Consider the following 21,036-nt stretch of genomic DNA (forward strand, 5'->3'; position numbering starts at 1 on the left):
GCTGATGCAATAGAAAGACTCTGGTCCAGACAGACTGCCTCTGCTGCTCAGGCGCTTCAAAGTGTCTGAAATTATACTCAGAAAAACAGCCACACAGATCTGAAGCCAACATCAAAATGAAACCATATCTATCATGGCGGCCAAGAAAGAAAGTGGTTCTGGTTGGTGTCCACTCAATGCAGGTGGTGTGAGCAGATTTTCAGCGCCCTCTGCTGGTTGACGGTGGCTTGTAAAATAACTAGAACACAAAATGAATTGGCTGAATGTCTGTTTCGCTATAGTAGTCAACATATTACTTAATAAAACATGTTAATGCAGTTTCATTTGAGATGTTCGAGTTGGATAATTTATGTTTGGGGAATTACAACAATTAACATTACTGTATATAAATGTAGATGTATATAACGTTCCTTTTAAGGCCACTTTTAATGGATGAAAACCTTTAAGTACAAGCAAAAAGATTAAATGCAACCTCAAAGTACAACCAAGGGCAGTCAAGTATTGATGCATGTTGCCTTTTTCCTTTTTTGCTGACTTGTCAGACCCACGAACAGATGTTAGACACACTTTCTCCAACTCACTGCTGCCATCTTATGCCACCATCTTTTCTTTGGTAGACTAGAACTTCATATTAATTCATATTACACTATTTCTCATTTAGAAATAAATACATGAAAGTCATAAAATTATATAAACCAGATCAGATGTTATTTTCAAATATTGTTTAATATTTTAATATATAATCTGGTTAGCAATACAGACAGTATAAGTGATATGTATCCAGCATTGTCAAAAAGATTTACCTAAAAATTAAAAATTACTGATAATGTAGGCTACTCACCCTCAGGCCATCCAAGATTGTTTCTCGATCGGATCAGATTCAGAGAAATTTAACATTACATCATTTGCTGCAGTGAATGGGTGCCGTCAGAATGAGAGTCCAAACTGCTGATAAAAATGTCACAATAATCCACATATAATCAACACAACTCCAGTCCATAAATGGATGTCTTGTGAAGCAAAATGTGTTTGTGTTAAATAAATCTATCATTAAGACCTGTTAATGTCAACATCCATATTACTGCTCTCATATGAATCAAGAGAGAAATATGCACAGATCAAGCACCATATCAAAACAGATATGTTTAGTGGACTGATGTGAGAGACAACAACAGGTGATGGCATTTTTTTTACTGGAAGAAGTGTTATTATGGATTATGGACTCATATTTTGGCCAGAAGCAACAGTTTAAAGTTAAAACACCTTAAAGGGGTCATCGGATGCCCATTTTCCACAAGTTCATATGATTCTTTAGGGTCTTAATGATATACTTTGTCTATAATATACTTTGGTTAAAAATTCTCAATAGCAGTGTAAAAAAAACCACACCCTTTTACCCTTTCACCCTTTTCTGCAAAATATCAGCTCATTTTATTGCATGGGCACCTTTAAATGCAAATGAGCTCTGCTCACCCCGCCCCTCTCTGCTGTGGGATTAGCAGCTGTAATGTTTACTTTAGCCGTGTTTATCGGCGAAAGTTGCCAACAAGCACAATATTAAGAAAGGCCATTTGCAAAGATGCATAAAAAACCCTTATATTCACTTCTGCTGTGAATCAGGAATGATTCACATGAACATAGATGCATATGTAGATCGGGATCGGCGCTTTCATTTAAAAACAAAAGTAACGTCCTCTGCCTCTTAAGTGGCTTAGATGTCGGGAGTAAATGACGACTGCTATGTTTATTATTACATCCAACAACAGAACACCTCAATCGCTCAATTAGAGTCTTCCCCTGCACCTAAGTCGACACAATGGCAATCATTTTCAGACTGTTTCAGCTCGGTGAGGGCGGGTCTAAGGTAAGACGCTCATGTCAATCAACTGTGTTTCGTCACAGCGACAAGAAGCCGAGAATGACCTGATTTTAAAAAGGGGATATTACTTTTAACGATTAAAAAAATACCACTGGGTGGATTTTTATCATTGGTGGTTGTGTACACAAACTGCCAACACACATTAATATCCAAACAACATGTAAAAGTTATTTTTGCATCCAATGACCCCTTTAATGAGGGATTCATTTCTTACTAAAAATACGTTAATTGATTGACTGGAGTCATGTTGATTGCTTGTGGATTATTGTGATGTTTTTATCAGCTGTTTGGACTCTCATTCCGACGGCACCCATTCACTCCAGCTGATCCACTGGTGAGCAAGTGATGTAATGATATATTTCTTCAAATCTGTTTGGATAAAGAAACAAACTCGTCTACATCATGGATGGCCTGAGGGTGCATAAATGTTCAGCAATTTTTAATTTTGGGTGCACAAGCCAATCAAAATCTTGTTTAGGAACCAGCATTAGATGATCTTCACAATGGAAAAAGAGGCCCACAGTTTAGAGTTGATCAGGACGGCCAGCATAATTGACAGGAAGCATCAGAAAACTCCTGACGAATTAAAAACAAAAATAGGTAAGGAAGGGTTGTCACTATTAGCATTCCAGTCAAACATCTTCAGTAATTGAATAATGGCAAATATACTAGGAAGAGATGAGGAACACGCACAAGGATTATTCAGAGGTCACAGAATGACCTGCCTTGAGAGAAATTAATCAGACAGCAGAAGGGCCAGACTATTAACCAGGACAGTATTTGTGGCAGAAAAAGTCTTGAGCATCAATTTGCTAAGAGTTCTGAAAGAGCAAAATGAAAATGTTAGCAATTAATCTCAACCTTAAATTCTATTTTTAATTCTATTTGTTTTAAATTGAAGCATAAGTTCTTACTTAGTGGAAGCACTGATCCTTTCCTCCAGACCGTCGATGATTTTTACATACTTGTCAAAAACCATTTGTGTGACACTATTAAACGTTCTTTACAATCATAAAGAAAACAGTAAACATGTTATTTAGTTAGTAAGCATATTTGTAATAACAATATTAATATAATTGACAGACATTTATAAGGTCTAAAGTAAGAAGTATATTGCATATAGGCATTTCTTCTACACTATCAGTCAAAAGTTTTTGAACTGTTTTTTAAAGAAGTCTTCTGCTTACCAAGCTTGCGTTTATTTGATTTATTATACAGCAAAAGCAGTAATATTGTGAAATATTTTTATTATTTAAAAAAACAGCTTTCTATTTAAAAGGCTGAATATTTAGCATCATTACTCCAATCTTAAGTGTCACATGATCCTTCAGAAATCATTCTAATATGCTGATTTGCTGTTCAAGAAACATTTTTATTACTATTATTATCAATAATTAAAACAGTTGAGTACATTTTTCAGGATTCTTTGATGAATAGATCCATAGATCGGCATTTATCTGAAATAAAAGCTTTTGTAACATATCATTCAAAAGTTTGGAGTCAGTATAATTTTATTAAGAAGAGTGGGACAAAATCAATTGGTAACAGGCTTGCATACAGATGTGTGCAAACCTGGTGGCCAACTACAAAAAGGGTTTTGCTGAGCCATGTTTTGCAAAGGGGTCAAATACTTATTTCACTCATTAAAATGCAAATCAATTAATCTTTCATCAACTTTTTTGAAATGTGTTTTCAGATTTTTTTTTTTTTTTGGTTGTTATTCTGTCTCTCACTGTTCAAATAAACCTGCCATTAAAATTATAGACTGATCAATTCTTTGTCAGTGGGCAAACATACAAAATCAGCAAGGGCTCAAATAATTATTTCCCTCACTGTATCTATTTCAGATAAATGCTGTTCTTAACTTTCTATTCATCAAAGAAGAAAAAAATAATAGCAAAATCATAATATTACAATGATTTATGAAGGATTCTGTGACTGGATTAATGATGCTAAAAATCACAGGAATAAATATAAAATATTTCAGACTTTTACTGTTTTTGCTGTACAGTCGTGGCCAAACGTTTTGAGAATGACACAAATATTAGTTTTCACAAAGTTTGCTGCAAAACTGCTTTTAGATCTTTGTTTCAGTTGTTTCTGTGATGTTTATGCAAAGAGTCAGTATTTGTAGTGTTGGCCATGCTTTTTCAGGACCTCTGCAATTCGACTGGGCATGCTCTCAATCAACTTCTGGGCCAAATCCAGACTGATAGCAACCCATTCTTTCATAATCACTTCTTGGAGTTTGTGGGTTTTTGTTTGTCCACCCGCTTCTTGAGGATTGACCACAAGTTCTCAATGGGATTAAGATCTGGTGAGTTTCCAGGCCACGGACCCAAAATTTCAATGTTTTGGTCCCCGAGCCACTTAGTTATCACTGTTACCTTATGGCATGGTGCTCCATCGTGCTGGAAAATGCATTGTTCTTCACCAAACTGTTGTTGGATTGTTGGAAGAAGTTGCTGTTGGAGGGTGTTTTGGTACCATTCTTAATTCATGGCTGTGTTTTTGGGCAAAATTGTGAGTGAGCCCACTCCCTTGGATGAGAAGCAACCCCACACATGAATGGTCTCAGGATGCTTTACTGTTGGCATGACACAGGACTGATGGTAGCACTCACCTTTTCTTCTCCGGACAAGCCTTTTTCCAGATGCCCCAAACAATCGGAGAATATGACTTTGCCCCAGTCCTCAGCAGTCCATTCGCCATACTTTTTGCAGAAGATCAATCTGTCCCTGATGTTTTTTTTTTTTGGAGAGAAGTGGCTTCTTTGCTGACCTTCTTGACACCAGGCCATCTTCCAAAAGTCTTGGCCTCACTGTGCGTGCAGATGCGCTCACACCTGCCTGCTGCCATTCATGGCACTCCGATCCCGCAGCTGAATCCTCTTTAGGAGACAATCCTGGCACTTGCTGGACTTTTTTGGACGCCCTGAAGCCTTCTTAACAAGAATTGAACCTCTTTCCTTGAAGTTCTTGATGATCCTATAAATTGTTGATTTAGGTGCAATCTTAGTAGCCACAATATCCTTGCCTGTGAAGCCATTTTTATGCAACGCAATGATAGCTGCACACGTTTCTTTGCAGGTCACCATGGTTAACAATGGAAGAAAAATGGTTTCAAGCATCACCCTCCTTTTAACATGTCAAGTCTGCCATTCTAACCCAATCAGCCTGACATAATGATCTCCAGCCTTGTGCTCGTCAACATTCTCACCTGAGTTAACAAGACGATAACCGAAATGATCTCAGCAGGTCCTTTAATGACAGCAATGAAATGCAGTGGAAAGTTTTTTTCGGGATTAAGTTTTAAAATTTTCATGGCAAAGAAGGACTATGCAATTCATCTGATCACTCTTCATAACATTCTGGAGTATATGCAAATTGCTATTATAAAAACTTAAGCAGCAACTTTTCCATTTTCCAATATTTATGTAATTCTCAAAACTTTTGGCCTCGACTGTACTTTCAAATAAATGCAGGCCTGGTGAGCAGAAGAGACTTCCTTAAAAACTTTTGACTGGTAATGTAAATGTGCAGCTGTCCATCTCTTTATTCCAAGACTTCTTCCTTACTTTTGTGCTGCATCAAGCTTCTCTTGAGTTAATTTTCCACTGTCAATTAACTCTTTAATGAAAATGCTCTTTACTTCACCCCAGTGCCTACGAAATGTGAGGAAAAAATCTAATTAGTTTGATTTTTATTCAACTAATAGCTCTCTTTATTATAGCATAGACTGTGGTTAATTGTTCACAGGTGTTGTTGTAAAATTTTCAATATCTGCACATTTAAAAACAAAGAAAAATAGCTTGCTGCATTGTCATAACATTACAAATTAAAATGTTTTGTTTGAAAATGTTAAAATTAAGATTAAACATTTAGGACTGTGCCTATTGAGCACAAAATAATTACACTTCACCTTGCTGATTGTTCGAGTCCGTCATTATTAATATTTCTGTTGATCTCAGAGAGAACTCTGTCCCAGATGTCAAAGCATGTTGCTTTGATTTTGCTGTCGCGAACATTAACAGATAAAGTGGTTTAGATTAGTTTTATATTAGAACAAATTCTTCATAAGTTAATTTGGCATCTGAACAGATTTGGAGAAATTTAGCATAACATCATTTGCTCACCAATGGATCCTCTGCAGTGAATGTTTTTATCAGTTGTTTGGACTCTGACGGCACCCATTCACTACAGAGGATCCATTGGTGAGCAAGTGATGTAATGTTACATTTCTCCAAATCTGTTTGATAAAGAAACAAACTCATGTACATCTTGGATGGCCTGAGGGTGAGTAAAAATATTAATTTTAAACATTGGTGCTTTTTGTCTTACTGTAGATGTCGCAGAGGGTCCTCATATCCCACATTTGGTATTATTTGGTTTTTCTTGTTTATGGAGACATGCAAAATTTCATTACTAAAAATATCCCACATTTCATAAAGCACACCCCTGGAAGACAACAGAAAAGACAATTATTGCATTAGCGATCAAACAATAATTATCACCACATAATCTATACATTTTTCGTCATTGTACAGGTAAAATGCTCAAATGTTGTATTATGGCATCTATAACATATTTAAAGTGCCCAGATTGATTTAACAGGCCAAGTTCTTACTTCAAATTAGACAAGATGTCCTCGCCTACTAATTCAGTGAGAGTGCCTTCGGTGTCAATAAAGAAATCATTAACTTCAGGCATCCCAAGGCCATTTTCAGACAATTTTTCATAAATTGGAAGAGGGTATACTGTCGCCATCTTCATAATGGCCCTGTGAAACAAAGAGCAGAGTGAATGGATATACATTTATGCATCTATATTCAAAGGCTGTTCAAACAGACTAAACTGGAATGCAATACATTCATAAGGCACAGCTTAAGCTTTTATACTCGCACAAAAAGCATAACAGCATTATGAATGATTAATGGATTTTAATCCATGCATACTTATTTAAATTATGTCTTGGGGTCTGTGGTCTCAGTTAATTATTAGTCATACAAAGTTATTAATTCACAGTCATTTACTAAGCACAGTGTGCACTGAATTAAAAGTACTGTCATACTAACCAGCTGGACTGATTGAATCTCTCATCTCCAAAAATCCCATTACCCCAGCGATCATATTCTAGGGCTGCATTGTCAAAAAGATCACCAAAACGGTCATCTGCCCAACTAGATGAGGAAAAGGAGTTCAGTTCAGGCATAGTTATTACAAAATAGCAAACATGCCTTTGCTTTGATATGGTTCTTGGTTCAACTGTGATGATATTTGCACGAAGAGCAACACTCATAAACTCAACCCAAATTTCTGAAATCCTTTGCTTTAAAGCAATCAATGACCAAAAATGATCATTTGGTGCAAAAGTACTCAACCCTCAAGCCATCAAAGATGTATACGAGTTCATCAGAACATTTGAAGAAATGTAGTATTTTCATCATCAGATTTAAAGAAATTTAGCTTTACATCACTTGCTCAACAATGGATCCTCTGCAGTGAATGGGTGCCGTCAGAAAAAGAGTCCAAACATCGAATAAAAACATCACAATAATCCACAAGTAATCCATACGACCCCAGTCCATCAGTTAACATCTTGTAAAGTGGAAAGTTAAACATATTTAGCTTCAAAACATTAATTCCTGGATAAAATACAAGACCTCTATCTATAATATTAAAGTCTTATCTGAATCAGGAGAGAAATATGTACAGATCAAGCACCGTTTACAAGCAAAAACAGGTCAAAACAGTTTTAAACAAATATATTGGTGGATTTTGATGTGAAAGGACAAAAAGGGGAAGTTTTTTTGCCGGAGGAAGCATTATTATGGATTATAGACTGGCATTACACTAGAAGCAATGGTTTAAAGTTAAAAATCCCATCAACATGGATTTGTTTTTAATAAACGCACAGGTGTTCAATTCTGATGACATTAATTGATGGAATCAGGTGGATTACTGGGATGTTTTTATAAGCTGTTTGAACTCTCATTATGACGGCACCCATTCACCACAGAGGATCCAATGGTGAGCAAGTGATGTAATGCTAAATTTCTACAAATCTGTTCTAATGATGAACAAACTCATCTATATCATGGATGTGCTGATGGTCAGTACATTTTAGCACATTTAATTTTTGAGTGAATTATTTCTACAAGTGTTGAAATGTTCTTACGTCCAAGCTTGAAGTCCTGTCTCTGGGCTAGTAATCATATGATATCTTTCAGTATCTTTCAACACTCTCAACTCATTCAATCTCCTGCAAAACAAACAATGCAAAACTTAGTTAATTATATTGCATCAACTCTTTTATATTTTTAAACATGTAACATGTCACATTTATTTAACACTTATCAGGTAACTATTATGATCATAGTCTGACCTTACAGCCGCTAAATACTTGTTATGGAATGGCTGGCTCTCAGTGTATTCCAATAGTTCATCCCAATAAAATGCAAGAACACCAGATGCAGTTCTATGAAATATGCAGTCCATTTATTGCAGATCACACTTTACAGTCGATCAACAAACATACAGCTTAACAGTATAGAAAATAATTCCCTTTGTGTATATCCTTACCTCAATGTTATTAGAAACTCATCCTTCTCATTCTGCCTTTCTAAGGCAGACATTTCCATGGCCTTCTCTCTGACCAGATGCACAGCCTTTTGTACTCTAAATGTAATTGAGAACTTAATGAGAGACTGTAAAAAAATCTAGATTTGTCACTTATTTTTTCATCATCATTTTACTCAACAGGGTCTTTTTAGTAAGGTGCATGAAAGAATCAACTTAAATGCATTGAATACGTGTTATTGATTTGGTGTGCTTTATCACAATAATGCATGACAAAACAGATCTTACTCGTCAAAAAGTTGATCGATGTCTATCTTCCCAACTTCCGCAGCAACTTTTAGGACTTTAACCACCTGTGGCTGTGCCACCCTGTTGTATATCACATTTTTTTTTAGTCAACATGAAAACTAATTTGCTTTATACAGCTAAAGTCAAAAGTTTACATACACCTTACAGAATCTGCAAAATGTTAATTATTTTACCAAAATAAGAGGGCTCATACAAAATGCATGTTTTTTTAATTTAGTACTGACCTGAATAAGATATTTCACATTAAAGATGTTTGCATATGATCCACAAGAGAAATAGTTTACATACACTTGATTCTTAATATTGTGTTGTTACCTGAATGATCCACGGCTGTTTGTTTATTTGTTTGTTTGTTTGTTTTAGTGATAGTGAAGATCAGGGCAAATTTAACCTATTTTGAACTCTCTGTAATAGTTGCATATGAGTCCCTCAGTTGTCCTCACTGTGAAAAGATGGATCTCAAAATCATAAGTCATTGCTGGAAAAGGTTCAAATACACAAAAATGCTAAAAACCTGGATTTTTCTGAAGAACTGCGGGCAGTTTAATTTTTCATGACAAACAGAGGACTCATGAACAACTATCACTAAACAAAAAAACTGTGGACTGCGCATTAAGAATCAAGTGTATGTAAACATTTGAACAGGGTCATTTTTATAAACTCAGCTATTATTTTCTCTTTTGGACTATATGTAAACCTCTTTTATATTTCCTTTTTATTTTATTTATTCAGGTCAGTACTAAATAAAAAAAATAACCTCTTATTTTTGGCATTTTGGTAAAATGATTAACATTTTGCAGATTCTGCAAGGTGTATGTAAACTTTTGACTTCAATTGTATATATAAGACTTATAAATGTCTTCACCTTAACTTTGACTGATACAAAAAACGGATATCAATTAAAAATTAGAACAATATGTTTACAACACCATTCTATAAATTACCAGCTTAAAACTGTAAGGCTTTTTTTTTTTTTTTCAAATATATATTATTTCATTATTTTACAATGGAAGAGAAACAGTTTGACAGTTTGTAAGAAACAATGTAGTCATACATTTTGGACAAAAGGTGAGCAAGGAATCCCAGGGGATCGCTGTCGATTGGTGGAGCTCCTGGAAGGTAGCGTGACTCCACATATCTGCATTAAACAAAACTGATGAACTATGTGTTTTAGTTATTATTTCAAATAGATCTTGAGAAGATTATCTGAGGTGGTGGATTTGAACTGTTCAATGGGTGCATTTACACAATTCCAAAGCAATTTTTTCAGTCACCTTGCAGATTCAGTAAAAAAATAAAAAGCTTACTTCCAGAGGTCCACCACTGTCTCGTTTTTGAAGATCCCTTTATACGAGCCAAGTGATACTCTGTAAGAGACCAGAGAACACATTAATCAGTCATGTGCTTGTGGAATGAGACATCATATCATATAAGATGTTTCAATAAAGATGTTTCTTTCATACCGCAGATTGTCATAGATAAGTGGGTCTAACAGTCGATCAAGCTCCTCTATGTAAAGTTCACGCAGTCTGTGAAAAATGCTGTTAAACACACATAGGGAAAAAAGGTTTGAAATTGCTCAGAAGAAGAAAAAATATATGACAGGAGTTCAGCTTTATTCAGTTTTTAAATATTCATTTAGGTTCAGTTTATAATTATAAAGTGCAGAACAGCTTTTGTATCCAGTGGATGAAGTACTCACCGCAGTGCCACAATGAACTTATCATGTCCCTTAACTCCTTCCTCAGCACTGATCTTCTCAATCATCTTCTTCACAGAAATCCACAAGTCTTGCATAGCAGTACTGTACAATACAGAAAACAAACCTCATTCCAAAAAAAATCAAAGAAATATGGCCCACAAGTTTATATTTTTACAGGTGTTTTGCCAGTATTTTGAATTAAGCATTGCATTGTGTTGTGTATTTTAGGGTTAAATGAATTTGTCCATTAACTTAGAAAACATGCTGGTGTTGTTCTACAATTTGCACGGTCCATGTTAACATTATATATCTCTGGTTTACCCTGTTTTCTTGATGTTATTTCCTTTATCAACCAAATCTTTTAAATTGTCCAAGTATTTCAGAAATGCTTGAGCTCCAAATGTGAAGAGCTTGTCTGTCATTTCATAATCTTCTTCTGTTAGGCTGACGCTGTCAATGCCTGTATAAAAAAAATAAATCAGAATCAACTAAAATATAATTAGCGTGATATTCAATGATCTTATCCAACCATTGTACATATTTTAATATCACATTTAAATAACCATTGTGAGATTAATATTATCACTCATTTAAGAGAGCTGCCAGGTAACAATGAATCTAGGTATATAAGAATATAAGCATTAGCTTACCTTTAAAGAGCAGAGCAGCTAAGATTAAGACAGCTAGTGACTTAATCATGTTGTTTCTTTCTCAGAAAAAAAACTTAATAATGTAAAGAAATCACAATATATTCACTGTTGGCTTAAACATCAGAAGTCAAAAGCTGGACTAAACTTTATCTCTATTGATATGAACTTTCATCTGTGTGCACACACCTACTGAATATACCTTGCAATCTGCCTGCTCTTACAACATAGGTGAAATCTTAGTCCCCATGAAATCATAGCTATGACAACATTTGAATTTTCGAGATATAAGCATTCAAAATTTACAGTAATTAACTTCCGCCAATATGGATTAATCAAAACTTACTATCCAATCAAATGCTCTCTAGAATCTGAAAAGTCTCACCCCACACAATAAATTGATGCTTAAGCTATGGCAGAAATCGGCCACTCACAGAATTAGTATTTTCTGTACTGTTACTGGCATGATGTTACTGTGCACTATAAAGGAGATGATTCCGACAGTGTAAATATGCTGTCCAGTTGGGCAAAAGAAGTCTGGTTTCTGGTGTGTTTTTTCTTTAAAACACACAAAAGCAAAAGAAAGGTGACCACCTAGGTTAGTAAAACTTAATGGTAAATCTAAAGTGAGTTTTGTGCAAGAAATGCAATCTGTCAATATTAAATAGAATGTAGGCCATGAGTTCAATGTGCTTTGGCAGTAATGTAGATCAGTGTGAAAGTCCATGGTGTGTGGATGTTTTTGTCCAGGTCAATATTTCTTCAGTCAACATCACTTTTTATGGCCAGTAACACATTAGAACAAAAAATGTTGAAAATCAGGGACCTTATGCATAAAGCTGCTCAGACTAAAAATGTAGTTATAAAGAGGTCACCAACTGAGAAACCAAAATTCCCTTGATCTTTTGACATATAAGAGGTCATTGTACTATAAAAACATCCTGTAAGTTTCAGAACTCAAAAGCTTCTCATTAGTCTAAAAACAGCTTTTATTGAAGCCAATCTGCCAAAACAACAGCAGGGGTCGGTTGCACAAAATTGTTTTAGACTGGTCTTACAAGTTAGTCATCTAATTTTTTTTCTTTAAGACGGGTCTTTACTTTGTAAGCCAGTTGCATAAAATCTTAGACTGGTCTAATTTAAGACCAAAATGTTAGACTGATTACCCCATGGCTAACTTTTCCTTACAATCTATGTTGCCATGGAAACCAAATGTCAGCTGTGACAGATTTTTAAACAGCGTAGACTTTGTTTGTCTTGTGCTATGGCAAATTTTAATCTTTGGGTTTATGAACATGCAATAAGAAGAGAAAGGTTTTTCAAAGACCGATCAAATCCACTGGAAGTTCTTTCTGAAAAGGAACAGTTTGAAAAACTGAGATTTCCAAGACATGCAATTCAACAATTAGCATTTGACTTGGAGAAGCAGCTGAGGCCTGAAACTTCAAGAAATTGTAGCATCCGTTATTGGGGACCAAGCCTTGTGTTTTTTATTGTTTGCATTGTAATCGCTAAATTTGTTCATTAAAATCAATTTTGCAGCATTGTATTCCTCCAATATGCAAATATTTTCAGCAAAGGAAAACTGCGATGAGTGCCCACTGTCGGCAATTTTGTTTAAGCTGTTCAGCGTCTTACTTTTCTCACAATGCAGTGCAAATTAGACTGTCTTACTAAAGACAACCATGTACTTATTTTATGCAACAGTCTTTTCCCACTGACTTTAGTTGGTCAGGCTTAGGCTCAATCCCAATTACCCCTACACTTAGCCCTACCCCTCCATTTGGCGCGTTCACGTGAAGGGGTAGGGGTGTCTCATTTCTCTTTTGGTTGGAGGGATTGGGGTAAGGGGAAGGGCTAGATAGCCCTCCAAACGAAGATTTTTCGGGACCTCACTTCAAACGAAGGGCTAAGAGAAATTTCCAACATGGCTGCTCACTCGAGCAAGCAGACTCATAAATATAAGTAATTTTTGCCATTAATAAGGATTTTTATGACAGTGTTTTATTGTATGTATATTACCTTCAATCTTGTGTTTGTGTTTATGGTGTTGTTTTGTAAATAAACGTTTGCAAAAAAATCGCTAAAGTGTGCTAGCAGATAGCACTGATTGCACGATATTACAAAATATATTTTTATGTCATATACACTTGACGGTGTATACACACTTCCACTTTTTAAATCCCCTCTGATGCTCATTATTCAGTAGTGTCCTGCATAGCCAAAATCATGGCAGTCCACCGCATCCAGTCATATGTGAATAAATGTAAATATTCGCTAAAAACACCCAATAAAGGCAGTGATGATGCAGTCAGGACCGTGGCGCCGGCTTGCTTTGAAATGTATTTGATGATTGCGCCTAATGCACCTGCGCCCGCCCTGTCTCCCGCACCAGTAATTTTAAATCAGTACATAATAATGAAAACGATACCTTACAAATAAAAAGAAGCAGATTTTTACGATCAGAAATTTCTTAAACCAGTGAACCCCTGTAAACATTTTAGTCCAAGAATCCAGTAAACTAATGCGTTCAAATAGAAAGTTCAAAACGAAATTCACAAATGAAGCATATACCCACTTCTCCCGGCACCACTACACTGATTAGCAATTTGCCGCGCATGTGATAACGCGTTGTTTGTTTTGCTTACGGCCACATGTGAATGAATGGTGCGTACATCGTACATTTGTATTTTTGCAACATGACAACATTTTTGACATCTTGAAATCTGTGATAAACATCTGCGCATGTCCTCTGACGTAACATTAGGAACTAGCGACAACGTATGATGACGTATAATAGTGTTGTAGTGGTGTCCCATTTCTTAGGGGAAATATTTTAGCCATTCCCCTTTCAACTTTGTTTCAAGGGACAAGGGGAAGGGGCAAGGGGTAGGCGAAGGGGTAGAAAATAGAATTGGGATTGGGCCTCATTCTTAGACACAGTCTTAAGATAATGGCTATGTTTATGCAACCGGCCCCAGGTTGTGGAATGCACAAGTTTATGTACTAGTGTGGATAAGCACTGTCTCTGCAGATCAGTGCCAGCTTCTACAGCACTGCCTGCTTAGCCCTGCCCACTGATTCACGCATAGTGTTTACTAGATAGGCGAACGTGCAGGTATACGCAGAAACCAAATGATAAACTGTTTGGATTGTGTGTGTTTACCTCAGTGATTCTCTGATTAAAGACTATTTATGTTACTTTGCTTCTCCTTCGTCCTCCCTACAGCGCATCGTGACAGAAGACCAACCGTCAGTTTTTTGTGTGTTTGCCCCTCAGCTTATTTTCCGTTTTTCTTTCAGTGTTTTTGTTTCCGTTGTTCACTATATGGATGTCTTCATCATTCCCGTATACCTCCTCCTCCTGCTGCTGGAGCAAGGGGACAGATCTCTCAAAGACCATACAAGATTGCCCCTTGTGCACAACCAGCTACCCGGACGACACTGTCGTACAAAGATGGTCCTCGAGAGGATTTCACTACTTTTGTGGAGTGGACACTGCAGAGAAATGGATCGCTTTTCACTATCTGTACTGAGGATGACCTCGCCAGTGCCACTCTCAACCAGAGGTCAGCCCAGCCCACCATCTCCCCACTGTGCGGAGCAACAGCCTGAGCCCACTTGTGACGGAGAGCCTGAGCCTAGGGTTGGGTATCGTTTGAATTTTATCGATTTCGATTCCACTTATCGATTCTGATTCTGTTTTGATTCCAGTTTAATAAAACAACGACAACAACAACAACCACAAAAGTCAAACATTAATATATCACTTCTAAAAAAAGTTTTATTTTATTTAAAAATCACTGGACTTACAAACATACTTAGAAACACAAGACGTTTCAGTGTTCATCCAAACACCTTCATCAGTTGTTTGGTGCACAGGAAGTAGCTCTGGCAATTATAGACACAAAGGGAGTCACATGATCTAGATTTGAATACCACCTACTTTAAATATAAAGATGTCTTTTATAGACAGAAACATGGTTGTGCTATGGGCTCCCCTGTGTCTCCCATTGTGGCCAATCTCTATATGGAGGAAGTAGAGAGGAAGGCATTGGAGACTTACAGTGGAGTCCTTCCAACTCACTGGTTTAGATGGACGATACATGGCTGAAGATCAAGATCAATGAAATTGGCCCCTTCACTGACCACATCAACTCTGTGGACGATTACATTAAGTTCACTAAAGAGGAGATGAGGAAAAATCAACTCCCGTTCCTAGACTGTGGCATATGCCTAGGTGATGAAGGAGACCTGCAAGTGGAGGTTTATCGAAAGTCCACCCACACCGACCAGTACCTGATGTTCGAATCTCACCATCCTCTGGAGCACAAACTGGGAGTTATCCGTACTTTACAACACAGAGCGGAGACCATTCCCATCAACCAGGGGGCAAGGAACAAAGAACAGAGACATTTAGAAAAAGCATTGTAACAATGACTACGTTTACATGGACACCAGTAATCTAATTAATGACCTTATTCTGAATAAGACAATAATATGATTAAACTGTTTACATGAGTTGCTTTTAGAATATTCCTTTCATGATCCCGTTTTACATGTTATAGTACATAGATCGATTAATGACACACATCATTACGTCCACACGCGTTCCAGACAACCCGTTTTTCCAAACTTCTACCCGTGAAAGTGCACTGGAACGGCACTCAAACCCGTGAATTCCCACCCGTGAACTCGTACTAGATCGACGACGTACTCCCAGTTCCGAGTTCTGACGTGACATAGCCCGAGAAACAACAATAAAGCCTCTAGGGGTGCGGTTTTTAGTGGCACACGGTGGAAAAATAGAGTTTAGGACAATATAACGTTGCAATCAAATTATTAATACTATAAAAATAATAAATGCTTGGCGTGGCTTGCCTGGAACGCTACAAAGTCCTGAGTCGTGGTTTGAACACGTGATTTACGAGCTCAAAAACCTGCCTGGAACGCAGCATTAGTGTGTATCCTGTCACAAAATGTGGCAAAAAGTCCTACACAAGGGGAATAGTCTGATTAAGGTGTGTACATGTCTTCCATAATGCGACTAAAATAGGAATACTCCACCTGTCTTAATTCGATTTGTGTTTACTCAGATTATGACTTTAGTCGGATTAAATTAATCAAAAATATCAGTTTACATGGTTGCTTCTTAATCAGAGTATTGACTTAATCGCGTTAAAATCGGAATATTTTTGTCCATGTAAACGTACTCAGTGTCATTACCCTAAATGGGCTTTCCCCAAAGCACAAAAGAATAAACAGAATGACCCAAAACCAGGAAATACTAAGATTAAAAGACCTAGAAGAAGTCACGTCGTCGTTCCATATGTGGCCGGGTTGTCAGAGAAGTTCCGGAGGATTTTTTCTAAGCACAACATCAAAGATCTCTATATTGGGGAGACAAAACAGCCGCTCAGCATAGGAGGGAGAATTCTTCGGGACAAGAATCTGCTGTCTTCACCCACCTACAAAAAGAGCAACACAGTTTTAAGGATCAAGATGTTCATATTTTGGACAGAGAGGATGGATGGTTTGAGAGAGGCGTCAAGGAGGCTATCTATGTGAAAGTAGAGCGACCTTCTTTAAACAGAGGTGGGGGACTGAGACATCATCTGTCCTCATCATATAATGCTGTTTTGAGAACATTACCCCGGTGCTTTACAGATAAACCAACTGGCTCCCACTCACAGGCAGAGGGGGGGACATCTGTTTAAGCTGCTGGAGCACCATCTTCTCTGGCACACAATTGGACTAACACCTGCCATGTGATCTATAATTGCCAGAGCAACTTCCTGTGCACCAAACAACTGATGAAGGTGTTTGGATGAACACTGAAAGGTCTTGTGTTTCTAAGTATGTTTGTAAGTCCAGTGATTTTTAAATAAAATAGAAGAAACTTCTACCTGGATGAATGAATCTCTACAGACATTAATACATCACACATGTTTATTTTCAGTGCTTGCAACATTATTTTATTACAGGGGTTCTCAACCTTTTTTATACCAGGGCCCCCCCTTCTTTTCAGGTAAATTTTGCAAGGCCCCCCTATGCCTGACATTTCCTCTAAAGGTGTTTATTTTTTAACCTTTTTTATTAACCAAAACATTTGTTTTGCCTTTTTATTTTTCTCCTGCATGTTATAAAAAAAATTCAAACAAACTTTAAATTAAAGCAATACTTTTGAATTTAAAAGAAAACCCTCTGCTCTAACTTTTTAACATTTATATACATACACAGATTAAAAGCAAATTATTTAATTCAGACATTCTTCACAACTTCAGAGTACTCTTTCTTAGGTGACTGAATATCTACTGTTTGTATTTATTATAAAATAAATATATATAAATGAAAAATACAGTAAATACATTCTAAATCTGTTTATGCTGGTGCTCATATGTGCATAAACACCACTGACCCTTACAAGATCCACCTCTATGGGTAAGCATTCATTATAAAACACTCACAGGACATTCATTTTGAAAACTATGCAAATATTTAGAAATTTCACGCAAAAATACTACATTACATTAACATTTACATTACATTTATTCATTTGGCTGACGCTTTTATCCAAAGCGACTTACAATTGGGGAGAACAGCAAGTGATTCATCCTAAGAGTCAGATCGAAGCGGGAAGTGCTCGAAAATACCATACATCAGGCATTGTTATATGAGTACATGCTATAAAGACAAGATCAAGAAAGTTTTTTTTTTTTTTTTATTGGGTCTATCGGGTCAGATAGATTTGAAAAAGATGGGTTTTTAGCAGTCGTTTGAAAACTGTTAAGGAGGCAGCATTCCGGATAGGTGTGGGAAGAACGTTCCACCAGGCAGGAACAGTGACCGAGAATGTTCTGGAAAGTGATTTCATGCCTCTCTGTGGTGGTACAATGAGGCGTCTTTCACTAGAGGATCTCAGACTTCTGGAAGGAGTGTAGATGTGTAGTAGTGAATGGAGGTAGGCAGGTGAAGAGCCGGTGGCTGTCCTATATGCCAGCATCAGTGTCTTGAATTTGATGCGTGCTGTAACCGGTAGCCAGTGCAGGGATATAAAGAGAGGTGAGACATGGGCCTTTGTGGGCTCATTGAAGACCAGCCGTGCTGCTGCATTCTGAATCATTTGTAGAGGTCTGATTGTACTATGGATCAGAGCTCCGAAATCATGAATAGTTTGTGAATCAACAGCGGACTTATGCGTGCCTAATGTACGTCTCCGATATACAAGAATGAATACATTAGGCATGTGCGAGTTTGTTACTATTACTCCGATCATCTTTGCCTTTACATTAGCGGGAGGGTTTGTTTCATGCAGCCAATAGATGAAGTAGATACCTGTCTTCCCGCGGGGGTATAAGTTACTTTTATGTGGGCATTTGCGGGACGAAATAACATATATTCCTTCTGGAGCGGGCGGGCGCAGGACTAAAACACCCGTCCCTTGCAGATCTCTAAGATGAAGTTTGCGTGCAGCGGTAGCTTTGTCTTCGGTTTTTACAAAGCGTAGCCACACTTTTAAACGACAAAAAATGTAGGCTACTACAGTATATTTAGTAGCTTATTAGTAGTGACTACTGTGTGTTAAGTCGATGTACATATGGTTTAAATATAAAAAAAAAAGTAATGGTGTAATCAAAAACAGATGATGAACACTAATAGTAATGATTATGTGTTGCAATCAAACTTGTAGCAAAATGGTGTAGTGCTGTATGTTGTTTCAAGGCTGGCATCATCGGCGGTCCTCTGAGGGGTTGGCATCATCTCTTCTTCTGAATCCAGGCTGAATCTTGTGTAATTCCTAGTTACCACGGGATGGAAATCCCGTGGCAGAAACAGAGAAACAAATAGAGAAATAATTAAAAAAATGTTTTTTTGTTCATTTATTGTGCATTTTTCAGGATGGCAGGTATCTGTGAAGAAACATCGAGAACGCGAGCACCTGGAAAACAGCAAGTGTGCACTTTACCGTTACCTAAGTTAAGACGAACGTACCGGACGATGGAGTCTCCGACGATCACAGCGTCCGTCTCGCTGAGGGGAGCAAAGCAGTTCCGGGTGGAGATCTCGAAGACCGGAGGCGGCGGAGGGGGAGAGGTCCTCGCCCGGGGCCTGGCTCGCGTCTTCCTCTGCTGCTGCACCCAGGGTCCGTGGATTCCCAGCGCCGGAGTGAACGACATCTGGGAGGATCGCGTCCTGGGTGCGCCGGACCTGTGCAGAGAATCACACGGGGTAGAGGTGATGAGGGTGTTAGTATCGCGCTGTATACTTACCCGGGCAGATTCGAGTGCAGTCTTCCTCTCCTGCAACTCAATCTGCCTGGCCAGCAACCCCTGGATCTGCTTCTCCACGGCTTACAGCTCGACCCGCACCGCGTGCAGCTCGAACGTGTCTTCACTTGCACTCAAAGGTAGACACAAATGCGCCATTAAAGCAAGTAACAGTGAGTAAACAGTTGAAATGTATGTGAATAGAGAATAAACAATGTATTCAAGATTAGCCGCAACCACGCTGGCAAATGCTAAACGGGCTATAAGCTAACTTAATAGCAGACTCGGGAAAGCAAATAAAAACTAATGATAACAAGGCGTTCCGATTGTTTTTGTTGTAAAACACAACAGGGGGTATATTCACATGTTATGTAAAACCAAAATGATGATGTATAGAATTGTTTTTAGATTTAAAAATAGAAAATAATAGTTTAACTCGACGGAGCTTCAACTCAAGACATGCGCTACAACAAGAACAATTAGGAATCCTCCTAGTCACCCTGGCTCATCAACTCTCCGTCTCCACCACCTGCTTTACCGCCATTGGCTGGCCCTCTGGAGTCGTCAGTCCTTCCTCCTCCATGGCTCCTCCCTCTGTCGGCTCCTCCGTAATTCATCATCTTGGCTATGGCCTGGATCCCACCTGGTTTCTCCTCCTCCAAGTCCCTCCATCTAGTCCGCCCTGGTTCCTTCTGTCATTTCCCTGGCTCCTCCCTCTGTCTGGTCTGTCCTGGTTCCTCCTGTTGTCTACCTGGCTCCTGTCTCTGTTGTCTCCTCCTTGGACTCTGTTTGCCTGCCCCCTCCCAGGCATCCCTTCTCCTCCCAAACCTTCTCCAAAGTTCTTATACATCCCCTCTTTTGTTTGTTCGTTCTACAGCATGAGGACACACCTTCCAGGGGGCGAAATGTCAGGATTTTGGACCTGTTTTGTTGTGTTTCTGCCCCTGCTTTTGTTCCTGTGTGCCCTTATTAGGGCCCGAGCCCAGAATGGGCGAAGGCCCTATTGTTCTTCTAAGGATTCTTTTTTTTTTTTTTTTCCCCACCTTCCGGGCTATTTTGGGAGACTTAACATACTCAAAAACTCTTGAAAATTTGCACACATGTCGGAATCTGCCGTCGTCTGGACGCCACAGAGGCTGGGACCCGGGCGTGGTTCAGGGCCTCTACAGCGCCCCCTGGAACACAGTTTGAAAACTTGATGTACTGCGCACACATACTTGCATGTATTCATATGAAACTCGGTACACATATAGATCTCACTGAGCCAAACAACTTTTGTACTCTATGTCATAGGCTCCACCCAACAGGAAGTGAGATATTTAGGGCTGGGTAAAAAGTGCATGCTCTGGAATTTGATATACTCCTCCCAGGATTTCCATGGGATTGTCACCAAACTCGGTCAGCATGATCTCAAGATATTGGGGATGCTAAATTGCAAGGGGATTTTTGATATCTCGAATGGTTTGGCCGTGGCAAGGCGACAAAGTTATGGCGAGAAATGAGAAACAGGAAGTGTCTAATAACTGTTGCACACATTGCCTGATTCTGATGAAACTTCACCAATTTGTTCGTTGTATGATGCCAATTACATAAACGTGACTATTATGAGTCAAAGTTATAGCGCCACCAACTGGCAGCAGGAAGTGTGTCATTT

At 38.2% G+C, this 21,036-nt stretch overlaps 1 protein-coding gene across 2 annotated transcripts; it reads right to left on the minus strand.

Moving 5' to 3' along the window:
• Positions 1-707: 707 nt before the first annotated feature.
• On the minus strand, positions 708-11,308 carry LOC141289284 (uncharacterized). 2 transcript variants are annotated; one of them, XM_073821411.1, is made up of 18 exons: positions 11,119-11,308; positions 10,790-10,928; positions 10,469-10,570; positions 10,230-10,307; positions 10,074-10,133; positions 9,821-9,904; positions 8,746-8,826; positions 8,461-8,556; positions 8,264-8,356; positions 8,057-8,140; positions 6,954-7,058; positions 6,506-6,658; positions 6,220-6,336; positions 5,801-5,893; positions 5,457-5,543; positions 2,794-2,880; positions 2,605-2,700; positions 708-2,455 (listed from the first exon to the last, which is right to left on the minus strand). In XM_073821411.1, exons 1-17 carry the CDS (start codon positions 11,165-11,167, stop codon positions 2,616-2,618), a joined length of 1,593 nt encoding a protein of 530 aa, XP_073677512.1. In that variant the 5' UTR covers positions 11,168-11,308; the 3' UTR covers positions 708-2,455; positions 2,605-2,615. The 2 variants fall into 2 exon arrangements, with proteins under 2 accessions (XP_073677512.1, XP_073677511.1); XM_073821410.1 differs by having other exon boundaries at positions 2,573-2,700; positions 11,119-11,307.
• Positions 11,309-21,036: the final 9,728 nt, after the last annotated feature.

Source organism: Garra rufa, chromosome 17 (genome assembly GCF_049309525.1).
Source record: "Garra rufa chromosome 17, GarRuf1.0, whole genome shotgun sequence".
Taxonomy (NCBI): Eukaryota; Metazoa; Chordata; class Actinopteri; order Cypriniformes; family Cyprinidae; genus Garra; species Garra rufa.

What these genes read in the sequence shown, in the direction of transcription:
- LOC141289284 (XM_073821411.1), bottom strand. Translation starts at nt 11,167, where the DNA reads ATGATTAAGTCACTAGCTGTCTTAATCTTAGCTGCTCTGCTCTTTAAA. An exon ending in ACAGTGGTGGACCTCTGGAA is followed by an intron (nt 9,905 to 10,073) that starts GTAAGCTTTTTA and finishes TGTTTAATGCAG; the next exon opens with ATATGTGGAGTCACGCTACC. An exon ending in GACATCTTGTCTAATTTGAA is followed by an intron (nt 6,337 to 6,505) that starts GTAAGAACTTGG and finishes GTTGTCTTCCAG; the next exon opens with GGGTGTGCTTTATGAAATGT.